This window comes from Erinaceus europaeus, chromosome 11 (genome assembly GCF_950295315.1).
Source record: "Erinaceus europaeus chromosome 11, mEriEur2.1, whole genome shotgun sequence".
NCBI classification, from domain to species: Eukaryota; Metazoa; Chordata; class Mammalia; order Eulipotyphla; family Erinaceidae; genus Erinaceus; species Erinaceus europaeus.
In genome coordinates this window covers 46,188,312-46,213,190 of record NC_080172.1, presented here as the reverse complement: position 1 = coordinate 46,213,190, position 24,879 = coordinate 46,188,312, and the positions used below count along the sequence as shown (strand labels likewise).

The window sequence follows — 24,879 nt, the reverse complement described above, 5'->3', positions numbered from 1 at the left end:
CTCTTATTTTCTATGTTGTTTATTTCTGCACTAATTTTAGTGGTTGCTGTCCTTCTGGTTGCTTTAGGGTTCCTTTGTTCCTCTTCCTCTAAGTCCTTAAGGTGTGCAGTAAGATTGTTTATTTGGGTTTTTTCTTGTTGTTTAATATGTGATTGTATGGCTATGAGTTTCCCTCTCAGTACTGCTTTAGCTGAGTACCAAATATTTTAATGGGTGTGTCTTCATTTTCATTTGTTTCCAGAAACATTTTTAGTTGCTGCTTGAGTGTCTATCTGACCCAGTGGTTCTTAAGCAGTATGTTGTTTAGTTTCCAAATTCTGTGTCTTTTAATAATTTTTTGTTTGTTGTTAAATATTAGTTTTACTCTACTGTGGTCTGAGAAGATACTTGGGATGATTTCAATACTCTTAAATTTATTGGTTCTGTCTTTGTGGCCTAATATGTGGTCTGTCCTTGAGTATGTGTCGTGTGGATTTGAGAAGAATGTGTATTCCAATTTTGGGGGGTGAAGGTCTCTGAAAATGTCCAAGAGGTCTAGTCTGTCCATCTCTTCACTTAATTTGTTGATTCTGTGTTTTTTGATCTATGTGTGAGAGTGGGGTATTTAAGTCTCCCTCTATTATTGTATTACTATTGATGTTTTGATGTTCTTTGAGTAGGTGCTTGATGTATTTAGGTGGTCTAACAACTAGTTGAGTCTAGACAACTGATTGAGAAAGAAAAGACAATACAAAACAAACAAGAAAAAAGAAAAAAAAAACTTTCAAGCAATCTTTCCCAGGCTGGGTGAGGCTTGCTTGATTAGCTAATTGTCACTCTGAATGGGTCTAAGTCCCTTACTCAGAGGAAAAACAAAAATAGCCTAGAAATTTGGAAGCAGGGTTTAATGGCACCCCAGTGGGCCAGGAATCTTGGTAAAGAAAGGAGCTCAATGGGGAGCCTTCTAGCAGCAGCTCCCTACCCCTGGGGTCTGGTTATGGGGAGAGGGGGCTGAGAGAAATAATCAAGAAATTTCCTTTCTTTTTGCTCTAATTTTTAACCCAAATTGAATTATAGTCACCTCCTTGGTCCAAGATTAGGATGCCTCCTTGCTTGTCCAGCTGAAGGCCAGGATTTCAAGGGTTTCTAGCAGGTGTTGTCAGAGCCCATAGGTGCTGCTACTTTCCAGTCACCATCTTGGCTCTTCCCCCAATCGGAACATTCTTTTACTGTTAGGTAGCAATTCATTTGCCATTGATAATGATTGTGTTTTGAAGTTTATTTTTGCTGGTCAAACTTGTTAATTGTGTTAATAAAATCTACAGCTTAATAATTTAAATGTCCATTAGCTGTTCATTTATTTAAGGACATAACTTCTGCTTTACATGGACTGTTTTAATTTTACCCTTTTCTTTATAATTTATTTCTATTTGAAATATTTATAATTTTATCTAAATTTATCTGTTTCATTACTTTGTTGCTAATTTTCATCTCCTATCTAGTAGAAGACTATCAATATCTTCAGAATACAAGTGGTGTGTAACAATTCCATGTTGAAATATGCAAGAGTAAATGCACAATATCCATTCACTATTTCCGTTGCTTCAGAGAATATGTGTTCCACACAGAGAAGATACTTAATTCTGAAGCCTCTGCCACTGTTACCATCGTGGGTTTCTGAATGACTTGCAGAATCTGCTGCCAACTCAAGTTGGATACATAAATTAAATTAAAAATAAGCCATGACATTGGAGTTGTAATCAACTAATATGGTATACCACATTAAGAAAACATAAAATCATATGATTATATCAACAGATGCAAAGAAAGCATTGGGCAAAGTCCAATAATGATTCATGATAAGCAAACAACTTTTTAAAATGGGAATATCTTTTAACACAGCAAAACAATATATGAAAGACCTAGATTTAATGTGGTTAAAAAACTGAAAATTTTCTGCTGAGAACACAGCAAGATTGTCTACTCTCACCACTTCTATTTCACACAGTATTAGAAATCCTAGTCAAAGCAATTAGGGCAGAAAAAGACATAAATTGGGAAAGAAATAAAATTTTAATTTTTTAAGGATGGCATTATAACAATACATGAAAACTGCAAAAGTTTTGTTTTTTTTTTAGAAGTAAGTAGTCTAGAGTGGCAGGCTGTAAAATCAACATACATAAACATGTGACAAGAGAGAAAAAAAGACTATCTAAAGGACTTATATACTTTGTGGAAAGCATCAAAGATTTTATAAGTTTTATGCAGTCTTATATATAACCACCTAGTCTGGTGGTGGTGTGCCCAACAGAGTGACTTCACTATATGTGACAAACTAGGTTTAATGATCTGTCCTACCTGAAGCAAGATTCATGAACAGTAAAACTTCAGATCTCTCTCTCTCTCTCTCTCTCTCTCTCTCCCATATTGGAAAGGCTTTCTGCCCTGGAGTCTTCCTGGACTGAAGTTAATTTCTTTACTTCAAAGAATTAAAGTTCACAACATTTACTTCTATATAACCAATACCACCCACCATCTCTTCCCATATCTGCACAGTCCCTCATTCAACTTTATTGTCCCCCATCTTTTTAGGGGTTCTGTGTCATTCCACAAAGCTTCTGCAGTTTCTATACTCTCTAAATATTACTTTCAAAATAGTAGAGAAAGAGTATAGACTTCCAAGGCTTTGCTAACTACAACTAGAAAACTTGGAGTTCTTCCTAGAGGTGTGTCTATCTATGCTCACTGTTAGAGTCTTCCTTCCTCTGGCTTGATTTTCAATTTGAATGTTGACTTTCACTATGTTTGTAGGCTGAGGATATTGTGAGTTGGAGATGTGGCTTTTCAAAAGCTTCACTGAAAATGTAGTTTCATTTTTCATTTTCTTTGCGATTTGTGGTTGGGTTGAGGAAGTAAAGTGTGACAGACATGATTTAGCCTTCATCAGTAGCTGCTATACATTGATACTAAACACATTGATGCTTTCAGCATCACATGAGGTACTCTGCATTAACTTACTTAATTGTTGCATAACAAAAACAGGTAAACAGTGAAATAAGACAGGTGTTGCTCTGTCAGGTTTATAAAAGTAGCCATGTTTTATAGATAAGGAAAACTGAGTCTGTAGACCTACAGCCAATAACTGTGAAGTCAGAATTAGAACTCAGATGAAAATATAAGTCTAATAAACTCAGCAAAGACATTTGATAGTCCAGATAGATACTTAACAATAATATAGATTAGCAATAATCTATGCCCTAAAGACAGCAGTAGTAACAGCCTTTTTTCACAGTTAAATAATAATATCTCAGTAGCATTATTCTAGTTACATGGTGGCAAGAAATGAAAAGTTGCTTTTTGTCTTATGATATTTGGGTGAAACTGAATATCACTCTGGGCTCTGCTAATAAATCTGGGAAAGTGTAAGAGACCTCTCAGAAGCTCTGGTCATAAGCAGCAAGGAAAATCTGTTGGAATAGCCATGGAGAGAGAGGGCTGACTAGCTTGAGCAGTTGAGCATTAAAAAAATAGGAACAAAAGAAGAATTTAATACTTAGACTTTAAAGTCATCTTCCTTTGTGACTCTAAAATCTCACAATGTTCTCTCCTGACAAAGAGGAGAAAACATCACTAGAAAAACTAGGACTGGGCTGGAGAGACAACATAATGGTTCTGTAAAAGATTCTCATATCTGAGGATCTGAGATTCAGTCCCCAGCACCACCATAAGCCAGAAAAGAGCAGTGATCTGTCTCTGTCATTCTCTGTATCTCTCTAATTAAAATTAAGTAAATAAAATATTTTTAAAAACAAATTACTTAAAAAATTAAAAAAACAGGACTCTGCTATTTACCAGCTTTATGGCTTTGTGTAACTATTCATAAAAATGGGCACAGCAATATCTTCTAGAATAGGTTGGCATGAAAATCCAAGGTAATAATATATGCTCAATATATTAAACACACACACACACACGCACAGAGAGAGAGGGAGAGGGAGATACAGAGAGACAGAGAGAGAGCACACAAAAATCATTGTTATTTCAAAGTCACATTAATTTATTAAGATAGACAGAGAAGGTAGAGAGGCAGAGACAGTGAAAGAAACTGTAGCACCACATGAGAAAGCAACACACTATCCAAGTGAACTATTTTCACTGGACCAATTCTACAATTTCTATACTCCAACTTTTGTGACAAATTGCCTCTCCTCCCCTCTCTATCTTCCCGTCCACTCTCAGTTCCTCTCTGCCATAATAAAAATTAGAAACAAATGGCCACTGGGAGTGGTGGATTTGTAGTGCTGGCACCATGATCCAGCAATAACCCTGGTGGCAATAATAAATAAATAAATAAATAAATAAATAAATAAGTTTACTGCACTATACTGTGCAATGAAAAATTCACTTGTTTCATATCCATAAAGTTTTTTAAATTTCCAAACTGAAAAGTATCTATTTATTCACTCATAAATCAAATATTAATTATACTTTAGCTGTTTTTCAGAATTAGTGAGATAGTTAGAAAGTATATATACCAAAATGCACAGTAGATGCTGACTCAGTGGCAACTCTGAGGTTTATTCACCTCCCTCCCTGATCTCTGACTTCAGGTCTCCTTCCCTTTATGTATAAATAGTTTTTCCAAGGCTGGTCTCAGTCAAAAGCCTTCAGGTACAATTGCCTTCTAGTCCTGGCACTACCATAAGTATAACTCCTAATAATAAGTTCAAATATTTGCAAATAATTTAGAAAATGTATTCAGAACTTGATCAGTGTCTGGTTCTCTTTTTTTCACTTATTTGGGGGATTAATAGTTTACAGTAACATAGTTGTTGATCCATGTGTAAAATTTCTCAATTTTGGGGCCAGGTTCTGACACATCTATTAAGAGCACACATTATAGTGCACAAGGACCCAGGTTCAAGCCCCTGGTTCCCATCTGCAGGAGGACGCTTCATAAATGTTGAAGCAGGGCTTTGGTTGCCTCTTTGTCTCTCTCCTTCTCTACCTCTCTCCCCTCAATTTATCTGTGTCTCCATCCAATAATAAATGAATAAAAATATTAAAATAAAATTTCTCAATTTTCTGTAAAATAATCTCACTCCTAGCCTAGGTCCTCCTTCGTCAACATGCACCAGGAGCTGAAAATCCCCCTACCGGACTCCTCAGAGTCCTTTGCTTTGGTGCAACCAAACCCAGTCCAAGTTAAGCTTTGTGTTCCCCCTTTTTGTTCTTATTTCTCAACTTCTGTCCACGAGTGAGATTATCTCAAGTTAGGTAAATTCTGCCTGGGAGAAGGCTCTGACCAGCGCTATGTAACTGAAGGAGAGATTGTGGGCCTATCACTTAAGCTCAGAGTCCTGTACTCAGATTTTCACTTGCTTTAGAGCTCCTTTTGTACTTTTAATATGTCAATATTTTTTTCTATTAGGATTTAACTGTAGTAGAATTTGTGATAAAATGAGTAATGTGAGTAAATATAAGGGTTTCCTAATGTGGTACATTTGAATGCTTGTATTTTCATTGCAACATTTTGTGAATCTGAAACTATTATAAAATAAAAAACATACTACAATATAATGTGTCCACATTGAAAATAGATTATATCTATTTTAAAGTGAGAGATACAGAGAGAAAGAGAGAAAAAGGGAGAGAGAGAGAGAGAGAGAGAGAGACCAGAGCAATACTCAACTCAGACTTACAGGAATTAGATTTGGGACCACAGAACCTCAGGCATGAAAGTCATTTTGCATAACCATTATGCTATTTCCCTAGCCATAACAAGTTAATAATTCTAGCATATATTTTACTACATGAGTATTATATGATTTTCAGTACCTTTCTCATTTTATTTATTTACATGCAAATTAGTAACTTATTATTTACACTTAAGGAGGGGGTATAGTGGAAGTGCCACCAAAGTTCTGTGCCCTATCCTCAGTGATAACCATCATATTCCTCAAGAAGTCTGAGATTAATGAAATAGCTTACTTGGACAGTGTTTGTCTTGTTCATGTGCAGACCGAGGACCAAGCCTGTTCCCCACTGCATTGAAGGAAGCTTTGGTGCTGTAGTCTCATTTATTATTTTTAATTATCTTTATTTATCAGTTAGAGACATCATGGAATTGAGAGTGAAAGTGAAAGGATAGGAAACTATCATACAGGCCAATGGCCCACAAAAAGGGGCAGGAACAGCTTATTCTCATATCTGACATGATAGACTTTAAAATAGATAAGATTTAAAAAGATAGGGAGTCGGGCTGTAGCACAGTGGGTTAAGCGCAGGTGGCGCAAAGCACAAGAACCGGCATAAGGATCCCGGTTCGAACCCTGGCTCCCCACCTGCAGGGGAGTCGCTTTACAGGCGGTGAAGCAGGTCTGCAGGTGTCTATCTTTCTCTCCTCCTCTCTGTCTTCCCCTCCTCTCTCCATTTCTCTCTGTCCTATCCAACAACGACGACAACAACAACAATAATAACTACAACAACAAAACAACAAGGGCAACAAAAGGGAATAAATAAATAAAATAAATATTAAAAAAAATTTAAAAAAAAAAAGATTTAAAAAGATAGGAATGGACACTACTTAATGCTCAGAGGATCAGTCAATCAAGAGGACTTAACAACTATTAACAGCTATGAAACCAATGAGAAGCCACCTAAATACATCACACATCTACTGAAAGAGCTACAGCAATATATTGACAGCAACACAGTCATAGTACGGGGCTTCAACATCCCACTCTCTCAACTTGACAGATCATCCAGGCATAAAATCAATAAAGACATAAGGGAGCTAAATGAGGAGATAGATAAACTAGAACTATTGGACATTTTCAGAATCATTTATCCCAAGAAACTGGAATACACATTTTACTCAAGTCCACATGGGTTATTCTCAAGGACAGACCATACGTTAGGCCACAAAGAGAGCAAATTCAAGAGCATTGAAATCATCCTAAGCATCGTCTCAGACCACAGTGGAATTAAACTAACATTAACAATCAACAAAAGATTAGTAACAGTCCCAAAATGTAGAAGTTCTACATCTAACAACTACTGGGTCAAAGAAGAAATAAAAGAAGAAATCAAAATATTTTGAGAGTTCAATGAAAATGAAGACACGGGAGTTAGGCGGTAGCACAGTGGATTAAGCACATGTGACGCAAAGCACAAGGACCGGCGTAAGGATCCCCATTGGAGCCCCTGGCTCCCCACCTGCAGGGGAGTCACTTCACAGGCAGTGAAGCAGGTATGCAGGTGTCTATCTTTCTCTCCCCCTCTCTGTCTTCCCTTCCTCTCTCCATTTCTCTCTGTCCTATCCAACAATGATGACATAAATAATAACTACAACAATAAAACAACAAGGACAACAAAAGGGAATAAATAAATATTAAAAAAATTTAAATATATTAAAAAAAAAAAGAAAATGAAGACACAAGCTATCAAAATATTTGGGACACAGCTAAGGCAATACTGAGAGGGAAGTTCATAGCCATACAAGCACACATTAGGAAACAAGAAGAAGCACAAATAAACAGCCTGATTGCACATCTTAAAGACTTAGAAGAAGAACAAAGGAACCCTAAAGCAACCAGAAAGACAGAAATCACTAAAGTTAGTGAAGAAATAAATAACATTGAAAATAAGAAAACCATACAAAAGATCAATGAAAGTAAATGTTGGTCCCTCAAAAGGGTGAACAAAATTGACAAACTTTTAGCCAGACTCACAAAACAAAAAAGGGAGACTACCCAAATAAATCAGATAGTAAAAGAAACAGGAGATATCACAACAGACACCACAAAAATTCAGCATGTCATGCAAGGCTTCTATGAACAATTATGTGCCACCAAGCTAGAGAACATGGAAAAAATGAATGATTTCCTAGATACCTACCAACTTCTAAAATTAAGTAAAGAGGAAGTAGGCAACATGAACAGGCCCATCACAGCTAATGAAATTGAAGCACTTATCAAAAATCGTCCCAAAAATAAAAGTCCTGGAAAAGATGGTTTTACAAATGAATGCCATAAAACCTTCAAAGAAGAACTAATACCTCTACTTTTGAATGTCTCTTAGAAGATTGAAGACACTGGAATACTCCCTTCCAGCTTCTATGAAGCCAACATCACTTTGATATCAAAAGCAGACAGGGACACAACCAAAAAAGAATACTACAGACCAATATCTTTGACATATATGCTAAAATTTTGAACAAAATTCTAGACAACAGGATACAGCAGTATATTAAAAAGATTGTTCATCATGACCAAGTGGGGTTTATCCTAGGCATGCAAGGTTGGTTTAATATACATAAATCAATCAATGTGATCCACTACATCAACAAAAGCAAGACCAAAAACCATATGGTCATATCAATAGATACAGAGAAAGCCATTGACAAAATCCAACATCCCTTTATGAATAAAACACTACAAAAATGGGAATAGATGGAACGTCCCTGAAGATAGTGGAGACTATATACAGCAAACCTACAGCCAACATCATACTCAATGGTGAAAAAGTGGACCCTTCAGATCAGGTACTAGACAGAGGGGCCACTATCACCATTATTATTCAGCATAGTGTTGGAATTTCTTGCCATAGAAATCAGGCAGGAACAAGGAGTTAAACAGACACAGATTGGAAGAGAAGAAGTCAAACTTTCCCTATTTGCAGATGACATGATAGTATACATAGAAAAACTTAAAGAATCCATGAAGAAGCTTTTGGAAATCATTAGGCAATATAGTAAGGTGTCAGGCTGCAAAATTAACATTGAAAAGTCAGTGGCATTCCTCTATACAAACACTAAGTTAGAAGAAGATGAAATACAGAAATAAATTCCTTTTACTATAGCAATAAAAACAATAAAGTATCTAGACATAAACCTAACTAAAGAAATGAAAGACTAGTATACTGAAAATTATGAGTCACTACTCAAGGAAGTTGAAAAAGACACAAAGCAGTGGAAAGATATTCCATGTTGATGGGTTGGAATTTTGGGGTGTCTCCCTCCTTCTCTGGCAGGGTGTCCTCCAGGGGAAAGGTAATGGGCTCGTTCTTTCTCGCTCACGACAGGGGTGACACGAAGTAAAAGACACCAGGGGACTCTTAGCGTGAATCTAGAATCTGAGTCCTTAGAGTCCCAGAATCCTAGAGTCTGTTTATTGGCAAAGTGGACATGAGTTAAATAGAAAAGCAATGGAGGTAATTATTGTTGCAATATGACAGAAATTACAGGTTTATTAACAGTCAGCATGCCCCTAAGGTAGGGGGTTGGTATGACAGGAATTGATGAGATACAAGACAGTTATTTTCCATAACACAAGCAACTTAATTATCCAAAGGTATTTGAGAGAAGCATAGGGGTTAAACCCATAGGGTGAGACAGAGAGAAGATGGATATCAAAAGGCCATATAGTTTGGCATTTCTCTTGTCTGGGGTCTGAGGTGTGTGATGAAGTGTGTGATAAGATGTGTTCTTCTGTGATCAGAAGGTGACTTTGAATGAGTGAATCTGTGGCCATGTGGCCTGCAGTTAATGGAGGGAAGTACTGGGGTATCTGTGGGCCTGAGAGTCAAGAAGGAAAGAACCAAGTCTGAGTTTCCCCCCTTATGCTCACCTCGGTTGAGAGAGACTTACCAAGAGGTTATCTTCTCAGACCTCCATCCAAAGATGGGGGTGGTTCTCCCTAAGCTCTATCAGGCTCACACATGTTCCCAACATTGGAAGAATTAACATCATCAAAATGAATATACTACCCAGGACCATCCACAAATTTAATTCTACCCCTTCAAGATCCCAACCACATTTTTAGGAGAATAGAACAAATGCTACAAATATTTATGAAGCCAGTAAAGACCTAAGATTGCTACAACAATCTTAAGAAGAGACAACAGAACTGCAGGCATCCCACTCCCAGATCTCAAATTGTATTATAGAGCCATTGTCATCAAAATGGCTTGGTACTGGAACATGAATAGACATACTGAGCAGTGGAATAAAATTGAGAACCTAGAATTAAGTCCCCACAGCTATAGACACCTAATCTTTTAAATTTTTTAAAATTTCTTTATTGGGAATTAATGTTTTACATTCGACAGTAAATACAATTGTTCGCAAATGCATAACATTTGCTAGTTTTCCATAAAACAATACAACCCCCGCTAGGTCGTTTATCATCCTTTTTGGACCTGTATTCTCCCCCACCCCCACCCCAAGCAAATCCCAGTCATTTTCTTTGGTGTAATATGCCAATTCTAGTTCAGGTTCGACTTGTGTTTTCTCTTCTTCTTGTGTTTTCTTTTTCTTCTTCTATTGTTTTTCAACTTCATTTTTTAAAATTTTTTAATTTATTTTATTTATTTATTCCCTTTTGTTGCCCTTGCTGTTTTATTGTTGTAGTTATTATTGTTGTTGTAGTTGTTGCATAGGACAGAGAGAAATGGAGAGAGGAGGGGAAGACAGAGAGGAGGAGAGAAAGATAGACACCTGCAGACCTGCTTCACCGCCTGTGCAGCAACTCCCCTGCAGGTGGGGAGTCGGGGTTCGAACTGGGATCCTTATGCCAGTCCTTGTGCTTTGCGCCACCTGCGCTTGACCCGCTGCGCTACAGCCTGACTCCCGTTTTTCAACTTCTGCCAGAGAGTGAGATCATCCCATATTCACCCTTCTGTTTCTGACTTATTTTACTTAACACAATTTTCTCTAGGTCCATCCAAGATCGGCTGAAAACTGTGAAGTCACCATTTTTTATAGCTGAGTAGTATTCCATTGTGTATATATACCACAACTTGCTCAGCCACTCATCTGTTGTTGGACACCTGGATTGCTTCCAGGTTTTGGCTATTACAAACTATGCTGCTAAGAACATATGTGTACACAGATCATTTTGGATAGGTGTCTTGGGATCCTTGAGATATATCCCCGGGAGAGGAATTACAGGATCATAGGGTAGGTCCATTTCCAACCTTCTGAGAGTTCTCCAGAATGTTCTCCACAGAGGCTGGACCAAATGACATTCCCGCCAGCAGTGAAGGAGGATTCCTTTGACCCCACAACCTCTCTAGCATTTGCTGCTGTTACCTTTTCGAATGTATAACATGCTCACAGGAGTGAAATGGCATCTCATTGTTGTCTTGATTTTCATTTCTCTGACAATCAAAGACTTGGAGCATTTTTTCATGTGTTTCTCAGCCTTTTGGATCTCTTCTGTGGTGAATATTCTGCCTATGTCCTCTCCCCATTTCTGGATGGGGTTATCTGTTTTCCTGTGGTTGAGTTTGGCAAGCTCTTTATATAGTTTGGTTGTTAACCTCTTGTCTCATGTATGGCATGTAAAGATCTTCTCCCATTCTGTGAGTGGTCTCTTGGTTTGCATAGTGGTTTCTTTTGCTGTGCAGAAGCGTTTTGATTTGATGTAATCCCATAGGTTTATGCTTGCCTTAGTCTTCTTTGTAATTGGATTTGTTTCATTGAAGAATAGATATCTAATCTTTGATAAAGGTGCCCAGACTATTAAATGGGGAAAGTAGAGACTCTTCAACAAATGGTGTTGGGAAAAATGGGTTGAAACATGTAGAAGAATGAAACTGAACCACTATATTTCACCAAATACAAAAGTAAATTCCAAGTGGATCAAGGACTTGGATGTTAGACCAGAAACTATCAGATACTTAGAGTAAAATATTGGAAGAGCTCTTTTCTGTATAAATTTTAAAGACATCTTCAAGGAAAATTAATCCAATTACAAAGCAGAAGAAACCAATATCCAAACCAAGAGACCCCTCACAGAATGGGAGAAGATCTTTACATGCCATACATCAGATAAGAGACTAATAACCAAAATACATAAAGAGCTTGCCAACTCAACCACAAGAAAACAAATAACCCCATCCAGAAATGGGGTGAGGACATGGACAGAATATTCACCACAGAAGAGATCCAAAAGGCTGAAAAACACATGAAAAAATGCTCCAAGTCTTTCATTGTCAGAGAAATGCAAATCAAGACAAAATGAGATACCATTTCATTCCTGTGAGCATGTCATCCATCAGAAAAGGTAACAGCAGCAAATGCTGGAGAGGTTGTGGGGTCAAAAGACCCCTCCTGTTCTCTTGCTGTGAATGTCAATTGGTCCAACCTCTGTGGAGAACAGTCTAGATTACTTTCAGAAGGCTAGAAATGGACCTACCCTATGATCCTGCAATTCCTCTCCCAGGGATATATCCTAAGGAACCCAATATACCTATCCAAAAAGATCTATGTACACATATGTCCTTAGCAGCACAATTTGTAATAGTCAAAACCTGGAAGCAACCCAGGTGTCCACCAACAGGCTGAGCAAATTGTGGTATAACACAATGGAATACTACTCAGCTATAAAAATGGTTACTTCACAGTTTTCAGCCGATCTTGGATGGACCTTGAAAAATTCACGTTACATGAAATATGTCAGAAACAGGATGAATATGGGATGATCTCACTTTCAGGCAGAAGTTGAAAAACAAGTTCAGAAGAGAAAACGCAAGTCTAACCTGAACTGGAATTGGTGTATTGCACCAAAGTAAAAGACTCTGGGTGGGCAGGGGTCAGAATACAGGTCCAAGAAGGATGACAGAGGACCTAGTTGGGGTTGTATTGTTATATGGAAAACTGGGAAATTTATGCATGTACAAACTATTGTATTTGTTGTTGAAAAAAAATAAAACACACACACACACACACACACACACACACACACACACACACACACACACACACCACTTTAAATACTGTTTGAGCCGAAGTTCTTGCATTTCACTTTTCACTGGATTACCATCTCTGCATCTAGCCCTTCTTATGATGCCAAGCAACTTCTGACAGAGAAATTTGGGTTCTTGTGTTCTCAGTATCTTGTGCAAGTAAGCTGACTTCCTTTTGCAATGAAAATGCTCATTTCATTTTTTTAACCCCAAAATAACATCAGTCAACTAGTTTGAGGCTTTTCCCCTTTGCCCCTCCAAAGTATGTAAATTTTTGAGGTGTTGATTTTCCATGCCTCTTGGAAGTCCAAAGACCTCATGTTCTTTTGCATAAACAAATATGATATATTTATCTTGGTGTTCCTCTTTCTGAGACTCTTGAATTGATACTTAGGTGAGGGATGTTTTTACAGCTTAGCTTTAGAGATGTTCTTTAATATCCTGAGTTAAAGAGGAGGCTGTTGTGAACTGAAGGCTGCAGGGATGCACAGCAGGATCTTCAGACACACACTCTGGAGAATCATACATGCTGCCTAGGTAGACTTTCTAATTTGACTCCAGACTAAAGACAAGTACTGATCAATGGTATGCAAGGTTCCTTTTTGAAAAAATCAGGTCACAAAGGGATTTTCCAGGGAGAAAGACAACAAACTAACCAAAAATTACTTGACTCTTGAAATTTTAGAAGTTTTGAGAGGAAGGGTGGGTTAGGAAAAAAATAGAAAATTAAATTCTGGCAGATAATATACAATATTGATGGACTCTGATTGAGACTGTAGCATGCTGCAGAGACTACATTTTAAGTTTTCTCCATGCATAGTCTTCTCTATTACTATTATTACTAGTGCTTTCACAGAGGTTTACAATAGTACACATTTTCAGGAATATAGTATCACACCACACCCACCATCAAAATTCTGTGCTCCTCTTTCTGATAACCACCTTAATTCTCACAAAATCTGAAAGAATGTTATGTATTCAGTGGGATACTACTCTGCAATTTAAAAAAGATGATATTGTATCATCCAAACAAAATGGTTGGACAGGGAGTGATTGTGCTATGAAAAGTAAGTAAATGAAGGAAAACTACAGGATGGTTTCACTCACAGGTGAAATGTGGATAACTAAAGCACATGGACTTACTTACAACAGGGAAAAAACCTGCATAGTATTCTGGTTACCAATCTGCCCTTACTATCTGAGTAGCCACTATGGAACATTAGATACAGAGAGACCTTCTGGGTCTCTCCTGAGTCTCCATAGTTATAAGAAAGCCTATTTCAGAAACAATACTTTTACCTTCACATTGCAACATGAAGGGTTAGATCTTTCTTTTTCATTTTTTTATTTTATTCCAGCAAGGGTTATGCCTGGGGCTTGGTGTATTGTATGAGGAATCCACAATTCCTGCTGATATATATGGGGAGAGAGAGAGAGAGAGAGAGAGAGAGAGAGAGAGAGAGAGAGAGAGAGGGAGAAATTAGTAAGGGAGAAGATATTGGGAAGGAGGAGGGGAGACACAACACTTTTGAAGCTTTCCCCTTCCAGGCAGGGGGGTACCTTGTACATGGTAAAGTATGAAGATAAAGTATAAAATTGCATCACTATCTGGCCCCTGGGCTAGATCTTTCATGATAAGATCAGTTACTGCTGTCATTCCATTAAGAAAGAAGTTCAGCACCTGCTAACCATATGAATATGAGAAACTACATATACCACATTTGACTACTTTGGTTTGGCTCAATAACTGAGCGACCCATAAAACTGTCATCTTTTCATGAAATCCATAGTAGGAAAGGGGTCTTCAGTTTGTTTGGACTGTATTTCTGCCCTTGAGCATCATTCCACAGCACAACCAAATGGTTCAAAAGTACTGTCACTGAGAAGCATCTATGAAATATCTGCAAGTGATCCTTGAAGGCCATAGTTAATGACCATAGGGTTTGGAACAAATAAATGCCCTCTTCAGGTAAGTTCCTTTATTATTAATTATTTATTTTGAATAGAGACAAAGAAAATTGAGAGAAAGGGGAGATATATAGAGAGACACCTGTAACACTGTTTCACCACTCATGAAGCTTTTCCTCTGCAGATTGGGACCAAGCTTAAACCCAGGTTCTTGCACTCACCTTTTATTCTGAGAAAACCCTTGGTAGCCAATGTGCCATGAACTAAGCCTAGGTTTGAGCCCTGGTAACACATGGAAGTGCTATGGCACTAAAGAAATCTCCAGAGTTGTGATATATCTTATTTTATCTTTATTATCTTTATTTATTTATTGGATAGTGGCAGCCACATATCAAAAGGGAAGGGATAGAGAGGGAATGAGACAGAGAGACAGCTGCAACACAACTTCACCACCCACAAAGCTTTCCACCTGCAGGTGGGGACTAGGGGCTCTAACCCAGGTCCTTGCATATTGTAACATGTGCACTCAACCAGGAGTGCCACCACTCAGCCCCTGATATGTCTATCTCTGTCACGATTAAAACAAATTGGTCCAAGGGTAGTGAAATTTTGCATGCACATGGTTCTGGTTCTGCAAATAATTTAATTTTATTATTTATTTATTTATTTTTGCCTTGCAGAGTTATGTTGGGGCATAGTGCCTGGATAAATCCACTATTTCTGTGGCCATTTTTTCAATTTTTTATAGAACAAAGAGAAATTGAGAGGGGATGGGAAGATAGAGAAGTAGAGAGAAAGACACCTGTAGACCAGCTTCACTACTTGTAAAACAACTGCCCTACAGGTGTTCAACTGGAGGTTTGAACCGGGATCCTTGTGCATGTCTTTATGCTTCGTACTATGTGCACTTCACCTGGTGCACAATCCCTGGCCCTCTCTGCAAAGATTTTTAAAAAGACAACCTCTTGGGTAAAATTGGGTCTAGGTGATCACTTGACATTGTAACCCAGAGACATCAGCTGTTTATGAGCTAACAGCTGCTTTCTCCATCTGACAATAATTTAAAGTCCACCATGGTATTGCCCTATTTGGAGCTGTTTTAGAAGACATCTGGCTACTAGATGTACCCACAGATTGAATAAACAACGACAGGCTCACATTCCGCTGCTCTCCCACCTCTTTTTCAAACAAAAGAGTGTCTAGTGGTCAGTTCCCTGAGACCAGCTGACAGAGAAGAGAAAAATTCCATTCGGCTTTAAATATGCCACCACAGGAAATTATGGGGGCAGAGGAAGCACCTGCAGCCCTAGAACCTCCACTGTGGGAGTCCTTGCATAATTGGGAAGAGCTCTGCCGGTCTTTAGTGTGCAGTGACACCAGCAGTGGACTACCTTGCCTGAGAGTCATAGTATCCAAAGATGGAGGTCTAATATGATTCACAAGCAAAAGTCACAAAGTTTGGGGTTTGAGAGAACATGAATGGGAGATTAGTGGGAAGTTGTATGGGTGAAACTTTCTGAGAAATCCATGTTAGATGATTCTGGATAGAACATGAAAAAATAATCGTGTTGAATTAGATGACATCACTCACAGTAGTACTTAAGAAGCAAGGGGAGAAAAGGCAAACTCAGGGTAAAATTTGGACATAGTGGGAGATATTGCAGCAAAAGCAAGGATTTTGGAGCAGGTGGAGATGCAGGGTACGGTATTAGGTATCCTGTTCAGGATGTTAAAGAGGAGCTTGGGCTGTTGTTGGGAGTGGTGTGCTGTGGCACCTATCACAGGTAGATAAGAAACTGCAGGGTTGGGGAAACACAGTAATAGTTATGCAATAGACCTTTGTATCTGAAGCTCCATGTACCAGCTCAGTCACAGAACTATAATAAACCAGAGCTGAACTGTACTCTAGAGTCCCTCTTTCATTCTTATTCTCCCTTTATCTATATCTCTCATATTAAAATAAATTAAATTTAAAAAGAAATTATATGCATGTGTCAGCTACTGCCCTGCATATTTTCCCCACAAAGTAATGAAACAAAATGATTTGTGTTTTCTGTGACTGATCATCTGAAAATTTTGATCCCTTAGTCCAGTGTTCCAGAGGACAAAAAGACTTGCCCTGAGTTAAAGCAGATGACTTTTTTCTTTGGCTTCTGCAAGGATGCTCAAAGGGTTCATGTAGATTATATAGAGGTTATGGATGGACTCAATGATAGGAGCATTTGTCCATCAGGACCTGTGGTGACCACTGATAGATACAGATGCCAGGCCAGAGCTCTTGACATGTTAGGTCCTTGTGAGGTCCACCTGTGACATAAGAGATTCCTTCTCTCTAAGAGAAGCCAGTAATTTTCACTGATAGACTTACAAAATTTGCATTCATTACAAACTATTTTGGGGCACCTGCTATGTATCTTGAATAGTTCTAAATGTATGATATATATCAGTAAATAAAAAACAAGTTATTAACCGTAAGATGCTTACTTTCTTGCTTTGATAAGGTTAGCTTTGGAGTGAGTGAGGGAAGTGTAACAGGTAGTAGGTGAGGAGGGTATCTAAGTCTAAGTAGATACTAGTTCATTATGAACTTTATATTGACTCACTGCAGACTATTGTGTACTCTTGCTTTCAGGTATATATTTTCCCCTAAATTAGAGATGCATGGGAATATATGCTCTATCTCGTGGGATCTTATCTATATCTAGGTTTTGGGACTTTATTAGGAAGTGAACCACCTAAAATGGAATTAGAGAATCCTATGAAAGGAAAGGTCTCACCAGAGTAATGTGGCTGAAGGGTTGACAATCCATGACTGACTTCTCTGGACACAGTCTGAAGTGAAGCATGCTGAGGTGGGACACCTAGCATTGATTAGATTGGGATCAGTGGATGCAATGTCATTTGGTATGAATTGAGAGACGCATGCAGGAACATGAGCCCTACCCTAGAGGTTCCAGGACTGGGGGAAATATAAGCTCTACAGAGGAAGCGGGAGGTTCCTGCTGTCTTAGGATTTAAGGACTGCAAAAGCTGAAGGGTTAAAGACTGGCATACTTAAATGATCACTCTTTAGTCACTATTAGGACATCCCATCAGCTGGGGCCCTAGTCGGGGAGTCCTGAGATTCCCAAACAGACATGATGGGCCTAGACCTAGAATAATTGCTCTCCCCAATATTACCAGTCATCTCTATCAGGAACAACACAATAGACCCCTTTGTGGGCCCCCATATGACCTTTCCCTCAACAGCAGTAGAGAATGTTCAATCCTTTGAAGGGAGGATGGCTAACATACTCTATGCTCCACCTGAGGAAGATGGGTCCTGAAATTGGGGCAGCTTGGAATGTTCCTACTCATGACCACAAAATGTGAGCTCAGATCTACAGGGATGTAGAGGTCACATAGGCTCCTATGCTGAATATGGGTCTCAGATCAGAGCAGATCAGTGGGATTTACAGTCAACAATATTTATTCACTTTGCCGATATTTGGGAGCTACTCTCTTCCCTGATCCAGCTTTCTGGTCCTTTTTCCAGCCATGACATCATCTCCCCAGAAAATAATTTGGATCCACCTGCATATCAAATTTCAGGCTCAGGTTAAAAAAAAAAACTAGTATAGTCATGGGCAGGTGGGGTACAGGGATCTTGAGAAAATCATTTAATGAACAGAGAGAGCACGAAGTACAGAGGCCTCACACAGCCATTTGCTGGAGTGTGCTGACTGCCTGTAGGTAGCTGACAAAAGGAAAGGGTGTGAGGTCCTGGAGTTAATGGGAAATGATCAGATAGAGCATTACACAGTTAAGGACTGTCGTATTTATCATAAGGGACATGGATATTCACTGCAGAGTTTTGAGTAGCTCATACACATTGTGTAAATGGACTGTAGGAAGAGACACAGAAGGAAGACAGGAATTCCTGACTGAAGTGGAATGGAGAGGCTCTGTAGATGAGGGCAGAGTTGCTGCAGGGGATGACATGAGCTAGTGTTCTAGATTCAGATGTGCTGTATTTGATTGTGGAAAACTAAAGTTATTAAACTCAGAGAAAAGAACAAGCCCCCTTCCCTCCCACAAAGTCCCCACCTAGAGCAGCATTTTCTCTCTTATGCTCCTGGCCTCTGTCTGTCTACTCTCTTAACGAGTAATGAGTTATTTCTAAGAGTATGGACCGACCAGTCAACGCCCATGTTCAGCGGGGAAGCAATTACAGAAGCCAGACCTTCTACCTTCTGCAACCCACAATAACCCTGGGTCCATGCTCCCAGAGGGCTAGAGAATGGGAAAGCTATCATGGGAGAGGGTGGGTTAAGGAGATTGGGTGGTGGGAATTGTGTGGAGTTGTACCCCTCCTACCTTATGTTTTTGTTCATTAATCCTTTCTTAAATAAAAAGTTTTTAAAAAAAGTAATCCAATATAATTTCATCTACAGACACTTGGTGGCCAATTGTTTTTATTTTATTTATTTGTTTATTTATGCCACTAGTGTTATCACTGGGGCTGGGTGACTGCACAGTGAATCCATTGCTGCAGGAAGCCATTTTTTCTTTTCCTTTTTTCTTAATTTTTTCTTTTTAATTTTTAAGACAGAGACAAATTAAGAGATGGAGGGATATAGAGATGTATGGAGATGGAGAGACATCGCTAGCATTGCTTCACAGCCAGTGAGTTTCCCCCTTGAACCCAGATCCTCGTATATGTTAATGCATATTTGGAGTCTGCCACTATCCAGCCTTAAACAATATTTTGAAAAAAAAAAAAGTAGGGAGTCAGGCAGCAGTAGAACAAGGACTGGCATAAGAATCCCGGTTTCACCTCCCAGCTCCCCACCTGCAGTGAGGGTTGCTTCACAATTAGTGAAGCAGGTCTGCAGGTGTTTTTTTCTTCCTCTCCTCTCTGCATTTCTCTCTGTCCTATCCAACAACAAGACATCAATAACAATAAAACAACAAGGGCAACAAAAGGGAATAAATAAATATTTTAAAAAACTAAAAACAATAATAAAAAAAAGTGAAGACTGGGAGTTGTCTTTTTTTGGTAGAGGTCACACTTTACCATGTGAGATTATCAAGATTAAAGCCTGTAGCCACTACATGGGAATGTCATTATTGCCACCAAGGAAACTCCATGGATGATGCACTGACACTGTGGTGTCTTTCCTCTCTGTCTCTCAATGGGGAATTAAAATTAATAAAGGGGGATTCATGAAAAATGGATTCTTGCATGTACAAGGTTTACTTGGCATTAGCAACAATAGTAATTTAATTTAAAAACCACAATACTTTCATTCATATCCAAAACACATGATTTCTTACTAACATTGTAAAAATTTCCCTTAATGTCTCATAAGTAACTTTCCACTAATTTGAATTGAGTCAGAACTTTGGTCTCCCCAGCCCTGTTGGTTACATCTCAACTTTCCTTTAATTTATAGATTCTCCTTCTTTCACTCTCTTTTTCTCTCACTCCCCATCTTCTCTTTACTTCCCCTACTTCCCCCTCTATCTTTCATTGCTGAGGGACTTTCTGAGACAGAGTGACAGACGACAAATTCTGGGTTGATATCCTGAACATTAATATTTTGTAGGTGACATTGATTTCTCCCATCAGGACATACATGCTAAGTCTGGTGCTAACTTGACTAGTAGGTGTAACATAAAGCATATATCTAAGACAGTTACTTTCATTACATCTTTTATTTTTGTCTTCTTTGTTTATTGGAATAATCATTTTTATATTAACTTAGTGATAGAGGTCCTAAAAAGAAAGATGGCACTGTTCTTATGAGTAAAAACAATACTGAGCAGCTAAAATGGGTGCCAGGGAGCTCATTGCAAATGGACTGGCAATGATCTCAGATGTAAGAAACAACTTTCTTCTCTCTCTCTTCCCTCTTTCTCTTTTCCTCTCCCTCTTTCCCTCTCTTTCTTTTTGGTGTTGTTGAATTTTTGTGCATCTTTGTTTTTCTACCTAGTGCTTTTTTCTTTTATTTGATGGGACAGAAGGAAAATGAGAGAAGAGGGAGAATAGAGTGTGGGAAAGAAAGACACCTGAAGCTCTGTATCACTGTCCCCCCTTCCCTGTGAAGGTGGGGACTAGAGATCTGAACACAAGTCCCTGAGCCTCTATCAGTGTATTTTTTAAGTGATGAGAGAGAAATACCTTTCTTTTTAGAAGTCAGCTTGCCATTTGTTTACATTGACTTTTTCAATTTCAATTCAAGTTTAGGTTTGCATGTTACTGCAGCATTTTGTATTTGATTTATTTTTTTTAATTTTTAAAAATTATCTTTCTTTATTGGATAATGACATCCAGAAATCAAAAGGGAAGGGGGAAATAGAGAGATAGACCGAGAGACACCTGCCACCTTGCTTCACCACTTGCAAAGCATTCCCCTTTCAGGTGGGGACTGAGGGCTTGAATCCAGGTCCTTGTGCACTGTAACATGTGCATTCAACCAGGAACTCCACTGCACACCCCCCCATTTATTTTATTTTCCTTCTTTTTTCTTCTTTCTTTTTCCTTTTCCTTTTTTTTTTTTTTTTTTTTTTTTGCTTCTAGGGTTATCACTGGGGCTTGGTGCTAGCACTATGAATCTACTGCTTCTGGTGGCCATTTTTTTTTTTTGTATTGGATAGGACAGAGAGAAATTTAAAGAAGAAGAAGAAGAGAGAGAGAGAGAGAGAGAGACACCTGAAGACCTGCTTTGCCACTTGTAAAATGACCCTCCTGTAGATGAGGAGCCAGGTGTTTGAACTGGGATCTTTGTGAGGGTCCTTGAGCTTTGTACTATGTGTGTTTAATCCAGGGCATCATTGCCCCATCACTCTGCCCCCTGCATTTCTTTTCTCTAAGGTTAGAATTCTTTGTTCTGAACAATAAAAATAAAATAGTCACATTTTACTTTTGGAAGCTCAGATGAGAGTATGGTTGTCCAGTTATTCTGACAGTTTCATAAAATATCTATAATCAGTTTTAAATTATTTTCTATGTCACTCATTTGGAGTGTTTTTTCCTAAAACTGAATCCTGACAGTATAAACAGTGTAATAGGATGGGAAGGACACTATGCAGTCTATGAAGTGCCTATGTAGTAGTCATTCACAATCAAAGCGAATGTTACCGCAAAGGACTCCCTGTTGAAACAACTGTTGTGGGTACTTAACCTGAGCCATTTGACCTTGTCTGTATAAAGTCCCAATTCACCAAAATGTGTGCTTCTTATTGTAACACCCCTTCTCCATCTTATTTCCATTCTATTTCCTCCCCTTAAATTAGGCCCTAGGGAGTATGTGGGGATAGGCTCTGAGTAGCTGCATGAGGTCTTCTCTTAACTATGAGTCCAAGTTTTTTTTTTTCACTTTCATTAATTCTACCAGCAGCAGGAATATATCAATATTCCAGAGTGGACCCTGAAAGTTCTAAGGGTAATGCACCCGGTGAGAACTGGAGAGTGGGAATGAGTCTGTCATTCCAGGGGCCTTGCACATTGCCGCAAACTCTACTTTGGTGAGGAGTCACAGGAGTGAGACATTCTTGTAAATTCCCATGATTTCTTCATCCTCAGCTCTGACCTTTCCTGATGAACCATCTGGAGGTTGTGTCTTCACCTCAGAGTATACAACTGAGGGATGCTGTGGTAAAAATAAGGTAGAAGCAGAAGTGAAAGTAGACAGGAATCTGGGACTGTAAGTAGTTGTGGGAGGGAAAACAGTCATAAAATGAAACTCACCAAGTCCTCTAGAGATGTTCCAAAGTTAACAACTGTGGAGGTAAAACACGCCTCTTCTGGAGGTGTAGATCGACCTGTAAACACCAATGTCCAGTAGAAGAAGCAATTACAGAAGCCAGAACTCCCACCATCTGCACTCTCAAAAAATTGGTCCATACTCCCAGGGGAGAGAAATGATAAAGGAAGATAACCAGAGGGCTCTAAACTCTATCTCCATCAGGAACAGGAGAGAGAAGAGGGAAAAAGAAGGACATCTGGAAGTAGTAATAGGTGTAGATTATGACTTAAAAAGGAAGAGAAGGCATAACCATAGGAAAAAAAAAAGGGAAAATATCTACAAATATAGAGATAGTTATAAGAATATTAGTCAACCCATATCTTCAACCTTGGTAGAACTATTATAGTTTCCAATGGAGGAATAGGGATATAGAACTCTGGTGGTGAGAATGGTGTAGAATTATACCCCTGTTGGGAGTCGTGCTGTAGCGCAGCGGGTTAAGCACAGGTGGCGCAAAGCACAAGGACCGGCATAAGGATCCCCACCTGCAGGGGAGTCGCTTCACAGGTGGTGAAGCAGGTCTGCAGGTGTCTATCTTTCTCTCCCCCTCCCTGTCTTCCCCTCCTCTCTCCATTTCTCTCTGTCCTATCCAACAACGACAACAACAATAATAACTACAACAATAAAACAAGGGCAACAAAAGGGAATAAATAAATAAAATAAATATTTAAAAAAGAATTATACCCCTGTTATCTTATAATTATGTAAATCAATATTAAGTCACTAATAAAGGAAAAGGTGCCTGAGTCATGCATATAAAAATCCACCCAGCAGCAGCTATGTACTGTACTGACATATCTGGTTGAGTGGACATGGTACAATGAACAAGGACCTGGGTTCAAGCCGATGGTCCTCACCTGCTGAGAGGAAGCTTCATGAAATAGGACTACAGGTATCTTTCTTTCTCTTCCCATTCCTTCTCAACCTTCCTTCTCAACCTTTAATTTCTCTCTGTCCTATCAAATAAATAATTTTAAGTGCTTTAAAAAATCACTGAGGTTTTAACATTCTTAAGTCAGCCTTCTGTAATTTCTTGTTATGGTCCACTGAGCTGTAAAAACCATCCATAATGCCACACCGTGTGAAACCTTGTTCTCTTATTTTACCAGATATTAAAAGAAAATTTATTTCTTACAGTTCTTGACTTTCTCGGTTCCTAGCACCTTCATTATACCCCCACCTCAGAATCTCACCTTTGAGGGTTCTTCACCTGAGTGTCCAGTGAGCAAAACCCTCTTACATGGTCTAGTTTTGTTTTAATTATTACCACATTTTTTAGAGATGAAGTCAGAGTCAGAGGGAAGTCTAACAGAATTTGCCAATTACTATGTATTAGAAATTAAGAGAACCAAAGAAAAATATATCAGAGCCACCAAATAATTTTATGGAGAATAGAATCTGAAAAAAAGAAGCATTATTGATGCCTCCCCTCTCTATATATCATATTGTGATTATAGACCTTTTGGAGCTACGAACCTTTTTAATGATGACTGAAGCTATGTACAGAGAAATAGTCATTAGTGTGGATATTTGCATAGAATTTTTAGGGACTCTGTACCAACCTTGAAGAGCTGATGTTAAATTCTAGAAGAATAATTGGTAATCATTACATAAATTCCCTGAAATACAAGTAGTCCACTAACCATGTTCAGCTTCAGCGGTCTTTTTAGAAGTAAGCTAAGGACAGAGTATAAAGAATAAACAGTCAAGATAATAAAAAATATTAAATATCCAAAATGAACCAACAAATTATTTCTAATAATAACGGTGTCAGTGAGGTGTCAGAGATGGAACCCTGAATATCTGGTGCCTCAGTCATGCAAGTCTGTTCCACCAACCATGATGCTGTCTCTCCTGTCTTTGGTGAAATTTTTAGTTTTATCATTGGAAGTAGAAGTCATTAGTGGGATATTAGATGTGGTGAACTCAGTTAAGTACACAATGTTATAGTGTGCAAGGAACTGTGTACAAGACCCCAGTCCTCACTTGCAGGAGGGTGAGTTTCATAAGTTGGGAAGCAGTGCTACCCCTCTCCATCTTCCCTTTCCCTTATAATTTATCTCTTTCTCTTCTAAAATAAAATATTTAAAAACTAGTAAAACTTTAAAAATAGTTGACTAGTGGTAATGGATGAGAAATCAAAGTGATAGATGAAGCAGGTGGTTGTCGGTTCAATATAGTAGTAGGCAGTATAAACAGCAAATACTGTAACAAGACAGGAAATGAGCCTGGCTTTGCCTTCCATAAGCTTTTTAACCTTGAGAAACCCCTTAATATTATCTGCAAAACAAGTTTAGTTGAGACTACCACTGAAATTTCCATTTGACACAGACATATTGGGAGCTTTAAATCCCAGGTAAAGTAGAAAAACAATGACTTCATAGAAAAATAGATAGACTTAAGTTAGATAGACATAGTAACATAGTTCCTACAGATGTTAGTGAATATAACT

The 24,879-nt window shown here is 38.5% G+C and overlaps 1 protein-coding gene across 1 annotated transcript in view; it reads right to left on the bottom strand.

Annotated features, from left to right (window-relative positions):
* The window catches only part of LOC103127294 (titin-like), a 132,298-nt gene that overhangs the window by 89,600 nt on the left and 17,819 nt on the right, over positions 1-24,879 (bottom strand). Inside the window, exons 10-11 of the mRNA XM_060202352.1 lie at positions 22,370-22,443; positions 22,212-22,271 (exon numbers count right to left, since the gene is read on the bottom strand). Of these exons, the coding sequence (XP_060058335.1) occupies positions 22,212-22,271; positions 22,370-22,443 (134 nt within the window). The remainder of the gene's footprint in view (positions 1-22,211; positions 22,272-22,369; positions 22,444-24,879) is intronic.